Genomic DNA, 11796 nt, shown 5'->3' with positions numbered 1-11796 from the left:
TTATATTCTTAGCTGAGGGATCGGTACAAACAATTTACAACACAACACTAAGCTACAACTGCATAGTCATAAAACCTATTTTTTTATATTTTATGTTGTTCATTGCCATAAATTAGATAAGTCGGGACTTTCGGACACAAACAACAAAATAAATTTCTCCGCCGTACCCACTAGCATAGCCGACGACCGAAACTATGCGAAAAAAATATTACCTGATAGTGACCGCTCTAACTCGGGACTTCGGGCATAAACACCAAATAAAATTAAGACGTTAATAAAGTTATTGTTGTTTCTGAAATATTTCAAAATTTTCGAATTTCGAATATTAATCGAGTAATTTTCAAAATACTCGATTATCGAGTACTTGAAAAATAGACGAGTATACTCGAGTATCGAATACTCGATTACTCGAATTGGAGACTCTAATGCAAAACAATTTACATTCAACAGGTGTTGCAATGTTCGTATCTAAAAATCTGTTTTTTATATTTATTTTTATTTTCAAATTTCCCCATTTTTCCCATAACCGTTTATTCCCACTCAAATAACCCGTGTTTTCGGCCGGCACATGGAAAAAACTTCTATATGATGCCAACCTGAGCTTTGAACCGGAACTGAACTGAAAACCGGAAAAACTGTTATTTGTATCGGAATGAAAACCAGAGCTGAACTGAATAAAAATATCAGCTTATTTCTGTTTGGTCCATGTTCAAGCATGCAGTAACAATTATAATTTTTAAAGAAAGTAATATCAATCACAAATAAACAAGCACAATCATATTGTGGCGTAAAAATTCATTCACGGTAATGTATCAATTAATATAGTTTATTTATAAATAATAGAAGAAATAAAATATTTTTTATACATATAAAAACATTTTAAAATGAATAACTAGCAGCTAAACCGAAAACCGATATTTATTTCGGAACGAAAACTAGAACCGAACCGATATAAATATATATATATATATATATATTTAATTGAACCGGAACGAATAAAATAACGGTTTGATGCCAACCCTCTCCATTGGGCTATGTCGCTATGATGATGATCATGAATAAATCAATTAATTTAAAAAAATGGTGGGAAAGAAATATAAATAAATTTTAATTATTATAAATATTTTTTTTATTGATCCGTTGCTGTTTTATTTTTATTTTTTTATCAAATTACTGAAAATTGTAATACAATTTTGTAACAGTGTTGCTACTCGGTTACTTTATAAATAGACACATCTCTAACCGATGTTTACACACACGTACAGCTGTACTGTCATCGACGCAGTTGGTTGTCGCCCGTTCTTCGCTTTTGATCGTTCTTTGTTTGTGACGCTTGCGACTCTACAGTCTCTGAGCCCCATAGACGCAACAATCGCTCGGAGATGGCTGATTTGAAAACGTTGGTGGTGGAGGAGCTAGGCGGTAAGTACGAGAACAAAAAAAGCGGCGCAATACGCACAAAACGCATCGTTATTATTACTGGCAAATCTTATATATGTTTCGATGGTTTCGCCGCGAGGTCGACGAGATCCTACAGGATCGTTGACCTTGAGACAAAGGACTCGAGGTCGTTCAATGACCCCGTAGATTTATATTGTATTCATGCACACACAAAATGGCCACCGACCTATCAGAGAAGTGCAATTGCGCAGTTGAATTCGGCTATAGATGAATACAGTTTTTTTTACATCAAATTAAGTTCAAGCATATTGCCAATTAAATAATAATCATGTTCAAATAATTTAACCTCTTTCTTCGTTTTGATAACCACTGATTTGCTTTTAGTTTTTTTACTATTTTTATAATATTTTATTTTCAACTGTTTTTTTTAATTAAAGAAATCGCCATATTCTAAGCACAATAAGACAATTACCTTTTAATATTGATTTATTAATAATTAAAAGAAAATTATTAAATAATTAGAATGTTACAAGTTAACTCGAAAATAAATAAATTATATCCTCGTGACCCCCCCCCCCTCTATTGCAATTTCCATGTAATGCATCAATGACCGAGAAACTATTTAAATCACATTTATTCGACGTTTTATTTTCTTGATAAAATAATTTATAAGAACATAAACAAAGAAAAGCTCCAATATTTAGTTTTCATTGCCAAACTTTTCAGCCCGCTATGTTTTGAGTTACATTCCCTTTGTGTCTATATTAATCCTTTGACCACGGCCAGTGGCGCATTTACTTTTACTATTTATTTTAAAGTTTCTGGTAACCCCTATATATATCAGTGGCATATGTTGGGTGTGCTGTATATGAAAAATGGAAAAACAGTGCAAAATTTTTTAAAACAAATTTTATTATTATTTATATATTAATTCTATTCTTCGTTCTTTAGACAAATTTTTCGATTACGCTTTCGTAAAATGTGCTCCACTGTTTTAATTCCATTAAGAGTCTTTTTTCCATTGAAATCAAGCTTAGGCCACATTATCTTTCCTTGCCTTGCGTACTTCGATATCAAATATTGATTCTTTTCAGAGCAAAAAATTAACGTTCTGCTGAAGCAGTATTACTTGAAAGAGTTAATATTATTTTAGCTATCTTATCTACTTCCTGAAAACCTGACTCAAGATTATTTTTCATTAATTGTACAAGTTCATGAACAGGTTTCTGCAAATTTAGAGTACGAATATAGAACAGTTAGCTCGTTTTTTAATCTTATATTATCGAATAATGTTCCATAAAAATGTTTTAGTTTAATTTTAATTTTTTAAATTTGTCATTATTAAGGTAAAATGAAATCTAAATATTAATATTACAATAAAAAAAGAGTGACCTGTTATTGAGGACTTTGACCATTAAATCTGGGAACAATTTGATTGGTTCGGCGCTGACGGCGCGACAGTATACAATTGTATACTGTCTGGTTGTGCGGCTGCATACCGAACGACTTGTTTCACAATAACACGATATGCAAGCTTCATGCTTTAAATGATTTTGTGGTTGTACGGCGCACATCCTGTAGACATATAAAATCCAAAATATCTGAAGAAAAAGAAACATAAATGCCTTGAACAAACTCGAAATAAAATACTGCTCCTAAACAAGCCTACAAAATTAATGGTATGACTCGAACATGGAATGAAAAATGCGGATTCGTTTAAATTTTTCTTTCTCGATTGCAAACTGTTATATTTGCCAGCCATATTAGCAGCATTGTCATAAGTGACTGCAACAATATTTTAAATCTAAAAAAATTATTACTATTTTTAAGACTCATTCTTCTAAATATTCAGCACTGTGACTTTGAAGTTTAAAAATTTTAAAATAAACGTTAATTGATCTGTATTGCTTACGTCCGGTGAAGAATCGTGAATTAATGAATAATATTAAGTTTCCCGAAGCTCTGAAATTATTTTTTCTTCAACTTCACTGCCCATTAAATTAATAAATTCGTCATAAGTTGAGTGAGATATATAATTCACATACCCAAATCTATCTAATATTATTATATTTTTAAATGATTTTTATACACGTCATAAAATTACATTTTCTATGAGAGCTTACACCTTCGTCATGTCACCGAAATTCCAAACTCAAACTAGCTAATAATTTTACTGTATCTGTTAATAATCTATTCTTTATTGAGAAAAAATAATCATTTGAATCCTCATGTTCCTTTAACGCATGATTTAAATTTTTCAAGTCGTAAATTTATTATTATTGTTTGAAAAAAATACAAACATTTACTAGTTTCTGAAGAAAAAATTAATCATTCGCGAACTTCTTTAGTATCATTAATCTTTAAACATTTAAAATTAGTCATTGAAGTATGTCTTGCTTCTGTCTTTATATTCTACTTTCAGTGACATTATATCTCCAATATTGCATGGCTTATTAATTACAAAATATTCCACCATTTTATCAGATTCAACCTCTGGCCATAAAATTCTGCCGGTTATTCTTTGATATCTTCATTTTCTCTTATGTACATCTTTGTTATCTTTTACACATTGTTCAATAAACGCATTCAAAGATGTTTGATTAAACGAGGTTTACTCTCGGCTCCAGATGCGTATTATATACCAATCGCCTGATATTTATAAAAATATATTATTTTTTATCCACTTTTGGACAACTTGGCAACAAAGTATTTTAAAACTTTTAATCCCTTAAAATAAGCATTGCTGAATTGTACTTTTTGATTAATATTTAAATTAACACAAATATTATTATGATAGAAAGTACACAACTTTGCAGAAAAACGCATGTAACTTTCGCAACGAATGTCTGATTTACTAAAAATATTACGTCACCGAATAAAGACAAAAGCTGTGTATTCGCATACATTTTCAGAAATGCCCCCATAATTATGAAAGTTGACTAAGTTATGTTTCTTTCCTTTCGAGATATTTAACGGTTTGCGCTTGAATTGATTAAAAAATGTTTTTATTTTTAGTGTTTCTTTATTAACAAACAACTAGTTATACTTTTCAATTTATTTGGTTTTGCTGAGGAGGTATGGAGCCATTTCTTTTTCGATTTCTTGTACTTGAAAGCGCTACTGTTCCTGGTAGGTATTAATCAGAAATTCAATAGTGATCTTCTATGATAGTAACCAAATAACCGTCTGCCTTCCTGTTCGCCATCAGACTATTCTTACGATCTTAATGGAAAAATTTTGTCTAAAGAAACTTTCACTAAAGATCTCGGAATCACTTGGAGGTTCTATCGCCGTCTGCAATAAGTATTTGTTATGAATAACGCATTTCACTTTGATAATCCGTCATTTATTTGTGTCCTTTATGGCACTAGTTCACAGCATTCTTGAAACAGGATCTAGAATTTAGAATCATCGAATAACTAAATACTCCCTCTCAATCGAAAAAGTTCAGAAAAGGTTCTTGAGATACTTTTATAAGAGGATATTTGATTATTATCCGTTCTTGTATCCCAGTGCCATTCTTTTAGAAGCTTTGAGATACGATTGTCTGAGTTCTCGCAAAAACTTGTATGTCAGCTCCTTAATACACTTGCGTTCGTATCATTTGATTTTAATATTTTATTTCGCATTATTTTTATAATTATTTATTTTGTGTGTATTGTTTAATATTTTACCATTTTGACGCATTGGGGTAACCTGAGGTCTTAATTAAATTTAAATAAATAATTAAAAATGGCTTGTGCTAATCGGGTCAGAATTTTAATACTGTTGTAGTCAGAATTTATATTTAATGGTAAGAATTATTTTGACAGGTGGTCAGAATCAAGTTATTATTGCTGTAACTCTGAAGATTGATACAACTGATCGATCTGTCATAATTATCAATGTGTTTTAGGGCCAACTTGTTTGGTTGAGCTTGCAACATTGTCAGATGCCGCCCTGTCGTTATTCCCGCTTCGTTTGTCGCTCTAAATAATTTCGCGTCCTATATACATATAATTAAATAGATGGGGTGTTCAATGTTCTGACCATTTTGTAAGATATACATGCTATAATTTTTATTTAAATAATAATATTTTAATTATAACTGTTCTATATTTTTATTCTGACTCTGAATTCATTATTTTAATTCTGATCGTCCTATATTTTTATTCTAACCATTCGATATTAATACTGACCTTGAATCATATAATTATGACCAGGCTGAAATTTGATTTTTATTTTGACCCAAATTTAATTTAAATTCTGACCATTTAATTTGCTGCCATTAATATTATGTTTACGGTTCATTAAAAATAGGTATATAGTGTCCAGATTTTCAAAAATAAAAAGCTTCTGAAAATAAAAATAGTGTTAATATATTTGCATTGTTCAAATACAAAAAGTCGTGAAAATACCCATAAAAAATACTGTCTGATACAAATCAGTGTTAAAAATAGAATTGTTCAATTTTCAGAATCTTGGGTTAACATCGCATCTCGATCTGCCACTCCGCTGCCTACATTAGGAGAGGAGTATTTACGACTATTGAAAGAAGCGCAAAGGGAGAGCAATCACTCTTCGTTGCGACAGTCGGTTGCTTCTTCGCGAATTAACAGGTTAGTATTTTTTAAAAATTAATTTTGGACTATGTAGTACAGATGATAAGTGCGTTTTTAAAATTTTCAGCCCGAAGAGCCCTCCGAACAGCCCGAGCACGGAGCCGAGCACTGAGGATGAGCTCAAAGGAATATTTGTAAATTACTGCGGCAGCAAAGTGAGAGAGGCGCAAACCGAATATAATTCTACACTTCTGTCTCTGCCGATGTTCTCTCGATACACGACGTAATTATGAAAATTTAATTGATAAATACTTGTAACTATAATATTGATATGTTCTTTTTCTCTTAATATAACGGAATACCTAAATGTTGCAGTATACCTAAATATATTATATTTTGCAGATCGCCACCGAGTCCGCCACTCAGCCCTAATTCGGGATATTATGTAAGCTACATTTGCCATTATTTTAACATTAATAATATATGTAAGATTACTCAAAGCACGAAAACAGGCAGTTTTGCAAGAATTTCGTGTAAAGTAAGATTAAAAAAAAATATTTGAATAGGAACAGTAGTCAAAAATTATTGTATCAAAATCTAAAATATGCTTTATTTTTATTTAAAAAAAGTAAAAATAAATTTAATAGCATCTTAAACTTCAGTAGTCAACGGGTTATATCAGTTAATGTGTGTTTAATTATATTTACTATATAAATTACGGCTTTGTAACACTGAAAAAAAATACGAAATTATTTACAAAAAGACGCTTTGAACTTTATAGATAGCAGCACAATAAGCTTGTTTTTTTGATATATACTATAAAACAACAAAATGTGGCTTTTGTCCATCCCCTGGATTCTGACTGATCCGTCAATTAAAAAGTGTTAAATTAACGAATGATTATAGTGCTAAGTAGATACAGGTAAAAATTTTACTAAATTTATGCCGCTATGTAGACAACTTTAAAGACTGGCGAAACAGTTTTTTGGCAAAACTGAACTTTACCAATATTAATTTCAACCTTATCTTACAAAAAAGTTAATACATTTTTAACACTATGTGGGAGATGAGAACGAAAATTTTTTTGTACTACGATGTTGGGATTTCTTTTATCTACGCCCATCTATTGTCGTAAATATTTACTATTTAGAGCAGAAATCTACTTAACCACTTGAACACAGTCGACCTATTTTTAAGTTAAGCAAAGGCGTGATCAGAATTTGTATTAAAAGATCAGAATAAATATTGGATGGTCAAAATTTATATTAATTAAGTCTATTATTTTTATTCTGACCATTTAATATCTATTCTGACCGCGGTGCAAATAAAATTCTAAGCAAAGCACATCTGGTTATAATATATAACATTATTTTACAAAAAGGTTTTGAATTCATTCCTTATTTTTTTGCTTCCAAAGCCACGTGAAGCGATAAATTTTTAAATTATTTTAGATAATTTTAAAAATAAAAATACATAGATTCATACAATTAAAAAGTGTCTGAAACCGGAATTTAATATTCAGTTTCAAATCAATTATATTTTTAAAATATATTTCAGTATATGGCGCGCAACAAATCCGACTATCAATGGATCAACCGACAAGATCAACGAATTCAAACGTAAATCTTTAACTATTAGTTAGTAAGTATTCGTTATCCTTGAATTGATATCTGCTAACGTTTCAGATATAGAAGGCTAGAGCAACCGAGCATTCAAAAAGCCTCTCTGCTCGATAAAGAGATCCTCGTGCCGTTCCTGGTATCTAACACATTCCTCTTCGCACTGGGAATCGGATTCGGGTAAAGACTCGCTATGCTGCATAATGTAAATATGTATGCGATATACATCTCACTATGCGATCATTTCGTTTCAGCATTTGGCTCCGCTTGCAGTGAATCCCAATTATCGATGCTTAGCCTTCCTTGTTTGCTATGCGAATATATAATATAATACAACACAAACGTGTTTTTCTCAATATAAATATATAACATAATGACGTACATGTATACATAAAATATTGTTTTTTTTACTTAGAAATAGCCATATATAACTGTATGAAATATATTATCGTGTATTAGCAATAAATTTTTGAATGTGAAAAATTGATTTTTATTTCAACTCACAAGAAATTCATACATAATTTATTTCAAAAATTCCTGTAATTTTTAAGTAGCGCATCTATACAACATCTTAAAAACGCAATTGATAATGTTGCTAGAAAGTCAATGTTAATGGTGTGCGTATTAATAAAAATTATAGTTTAACTATCACTCGGTCGATCGAGTATATTTTGCTGTATCTTTCATTAGAGTATTCATAAATTTATTTTATTGAGAGTAAATATAAATATGTGGCAACGCAATGAAATTGTACCAGATGCAACAAAAATATTTTTTTATTTATTTCTGTGAGATATAACGAGATTGAAAGCTTAGAGGGAGCAATAATAATAGATTCTTTTACTGTAAAGTTAACCAACTTCGGAAAAAGTTTAAGCCATGTAACTCCACATGTAAGTATAAAGAAGAAACCATCATTGTGAAAAAAAAAAATTTATTTATATACTTATTTAAATTTAATTGAGACCATCGTAACCTAAAAGGTTACCCCAATGCGTCACAATGGTCGAAAACAATACATTGTATTATTTCAATATACAAAAAAAATATTACATAGAAAGAAGAAAACAAAACAAATAATAAAATATTAAAATTATATGATACGAACCGAACCAGCTCTTCGTAGCCGACATTAAACAGATCAATGTGCAATGCCAGCATATTAAGAATCCAGATGGCGACAGCCATAGACAAGTGCAACATCTTAACCCCACTGGTCATCAAAAGAAGATGTGATCGTGATTCTCGAAGACGGTCTAAAACTCAAAACTGAAATTCCTCAATTGGATTGTCGACAACACTTGTACCGCACTCCTAAAAGAAAGGCGCTGGGATATAAGAATGGAGGACGTATAACTGACAGAAGGTGTTTCTCATAACAAAGCCGAGCTTCTTGTAAGATTTATCACAGGCATTGTGTATGTGTCCTTCATTTGCTCTTAAAAGTGATTCCGATATCTTAAGTGGAAGTTTCTCTATCCAAAATGTTTTCAACGAGATTGTAGGAAAAAACTAATGCAGAACGGGATCAAGAAAATGACACAGTATAGCACTAAATGGCAAACGGAAGCACATCTCCACAGAGAGTCTAAATCACTTTGTAGAGAGGAGTCCACAACAGATCGAATGCATTTATATAATTTTAAATCATCTGCGTACAGAAGAAAACTTGAATTTGTAACTGCTGTATTTATGTCATTAATAAATAACATAAAGAGCAAAAGGCACAGGTTGCACTCTTGAGGAACCTCAAAGGAGTGAGATACTCTTTTGGCAATGGGGCGTCATGGGTTACAAATTGTCTACGATCACTCAAATAACTCGAGAGTTAAATCATCCAAGAAACCGAGGTTTGACAATTTTTTTAATAATAACCCATTGCAAACATTCCTAAAATGTATATATACGACATTTACTTGAATTCCCGCATCGAGAGATTTTGTCACTGTTTTGGTGAAAGACAGAAGGTTAGTAACTGAAACGGATGGGACGAAACCCATATTGTTGGTCCAATCCATGTCAGTGTTGTCGGCTCTAATAGTTTTTTATATACAATTAGTCATCCTTTTTATGAATAGGGGTGACTTGTGCATTTCCATAGATCAGAAAATGATGACGTCTTGATAATTAGATCAAAAATACGTTTTAGAGGATCAGCGAGACTGACTTTACAACCATTCAAAATGAAATCAGGCTCAGAAGAGTATACTAATCTTCAATTTATTAAAGTTGTATTTAAAATCTGAGCTCTCAGTTTCTTTGATGGTCAGTAATGAAGACTAAGAACATGAAGAATGCAGCGACTGAGCATAAGGAGAAAAAGATTCCTCAAAAATAGAACGAAAATATTCCGTCAGCAATATTTTGTGAACCATCTATTGCTTTATCGTCGAAGTTCATCACTTTCAGTATATTTATTTTAAATAGATAGATGGAGCACATCGATGACCTGTTAAACGACTCAGAACAAGAAAATTACTACTCCGAAGAGACAGAAAGAAATATCGCAAGTAAGAACCCTCTCTGGAGGAAGTAAACAAATTGTTAATGCGTCTTAAAAATAATAAGTCACCAGGTACAAACAACCTGCATACAGAGATGCTAAAAAGAGTTGAAGATACTCTTCTACATACATACACAAAATTGTAAAAATATTTGCCAATATGAAAGCATACCCGCTGAATGGAATTATATGTCCAATACATAAGAAGGGTGGCCTGTAGTAATATACACATTTACATGCTTATCATTATTTATTTAAATGCAATGTATACATGTTAGAGTGAATGTGTATTTTTCGGTGAGTAGATATATGTATATTACTACCTGGGAAAATATAATTTGACTGATAGACGCTAGTGAAATTATATGCCGCTCTAAAATGTCAATTTGACAGTTTGCTGTTCAAACCCAAACCTAACCTAATTATAGTTTAGAACTTTCATTAGATCAAGTCTAAAATTCAAACGAAATAAGTACAGGCAGACATCGCATCTCACATACTACTCTACAGTTTGTATGCATTCGATATTACACTATGTTTTAAAAATATGATAGCTATCCTTACCGATATTACTATGGACTTCTAATATAAAAGGGCTAATTAAAGTATTTTCAAACCGAATTTTGGTCAATAGGAGAGCGCAAAAACAATTATCACTTCTCTTCATTGACGTGGATTTTTGACTTCTGAGAAGGGATAATTGTTTTTGCGCTCTCCTATTGACCAAAATTCGGTTGAGATGTGCTTTATTTGATTCTCACTCTTAATGTTGTTATAAAAATTCTTAATATAAACGCTTCTGGAATGGAAATTCACTATATGGCAGCACTGGGCAGCAAAGAAAACACGACTAATTATCAGGTAAATATTATGAGTAGATATTTTTAGGGAATCCTATTCTTGAAACTCGGGTTAAAATCAGTGGCGAAAAGTGATTATTCATCAATAAGGATAAACTAGAGTCCAGGGGTGGGGATCCTGCGGCCTTAAGACCGCATGTGGCCTTTTGACTGACACCTAAATTTTATTTAATTGTTTTTTTTTTTAAATAAAAATATATTTCCTTTGATCAAAGAACTATGCGCAAGCTTTTGGAAAAAGAGCGTAATCAACTCATGATATGTTCCCAACATTTCTGGCACTGATTTTGAGGTCATCAATTGAAATTTTTTGAATGCGGCCTTTTTTCTTTGGAACTAACTTAATGCAACTTTCCAACGTGATAATGTTCCCTACTCTTGAACTCGTTACTAAAAAATGTGTTTCCCCATAAATAACACGCAAGGATTCTCCAGTGCATAGAATGAATATTTCTTTGTTACGAAACAGTCACGGGAAACAATATACCACGGTAAGGCCTGGATGATTGTGATTAATCAGCATACATAAGGCTGGTCTCTTAACTCGAAGAGACAATCAGACACCCGTCGGACACCTGCAGACGCCCACATCCTGAGAGGGATTCCACCATACGAGCACCGCAGCAGAGGGATCAACCTCCACTGTTGCTGTCACATCAAGTCAGAACTTCCACGGACATCATCCCTGCGACAGCTTCTCCACCACCGCTCAGAGATTAACGATCTCGCCCATCATAATCCATCGCAATATTTAATATAATATAATAAAATTCTCAATAGTTTCCACCTGCGAAAGGGTTAACTCATACCTATTATTATTTATTCAAGAAATTATACCATGCTAAAACATACATAAAATGTCATTTTTGTTA

At 31.8% G+C, this 11796-nt stretch overlaps 1 protein-coding gene across 3 annotated transcripts; it reads left to right on the top strand.

Moving 5' to 3' along the window:
• Window positions 1-1281: 1281 nt before the first annotated feature.
• LOC148234447 (uncharacterized) lies at window positions 1282-8044 on the top strand. 3 transcript variants are annotated; one of them, XM_088187529.1, is made up of 7 exons: window positions 1282-1422; window positions 5858-5999; window positions 6070-6225; window positions 6345-6387; window positions 7500-7561; window positions 7637-7741; window positions 7816-8044. In XM_088187529.1, exons 1-7 carry the CDS (start codon window positions 1383-1385, stop codon window positions 7835-7837), a joined length of 570 nt encoding a protein of 189 aa, XP_088043655.1. In that variant the 5' UTR covers window positions 1282-1382; the 3' UTR covers window positions 7838-8044. The 3 variants fall into 3 exon arrangements, with proteins under 3 accessions (XP_088043655.1, XP_088043654.1, XP_088043653.1); XM_088187528.1 differs by having other exon boundaries at window positions 7634-7741; XM_088187527.1 differs by having other exon boundaries at window positions 7628-7741.
• Window positions 8045-11796: the final 3752 nt, after the last annotated feature.

This window comes from Plectrocnemia conspersa, unplaced genomic scaffold (assembly GCF_051122295.1).
Source record: "Plectrocnemia conspersa isolate PC_06_02 unplaced genomic scaffold, ASM5112229v1 ptg000006l, whole genome shotgun sequence".
In the NCBI taxonomy this organism is placed as follows: Eukaryota; Metazoa; Arthropoda; class Insecta; order Trichoptera; family Polycentropodidae; genus Plectrocnemia; species Plectrocnemia conspersa.
This window is presented reverse-complemented; position numbering and strand designations above follow the sequence as displayed.

What these genes read in the sequence shown, in the direction of transcription:
- LOC148234447 (XM_088187527.1), top strand. Translation starts at nt 1,383, where the DNA reads ATGGCTGATTTGAAAACGTTGGTGGTGGAGGAGCTAGGCG. An exon ending in GGTGGTGGAGGAGCTAGGCG is followed by an intron (nt 1,423 to 5,857) that starts GTAAGTACGAGA and finishes TTCAATTTTCAG; the next exon opens with AATCTTGGGTTAACATCGCA. An exon ending in GCTTCTTCGCGAATTAACAG is followed by an intron (nt 6,000 to 6,069) that starts GTTAGTATTTTT and finishes TAAAATTTTCAG; the next exon opens with CCCGAAGAGCCCTCCGAACA.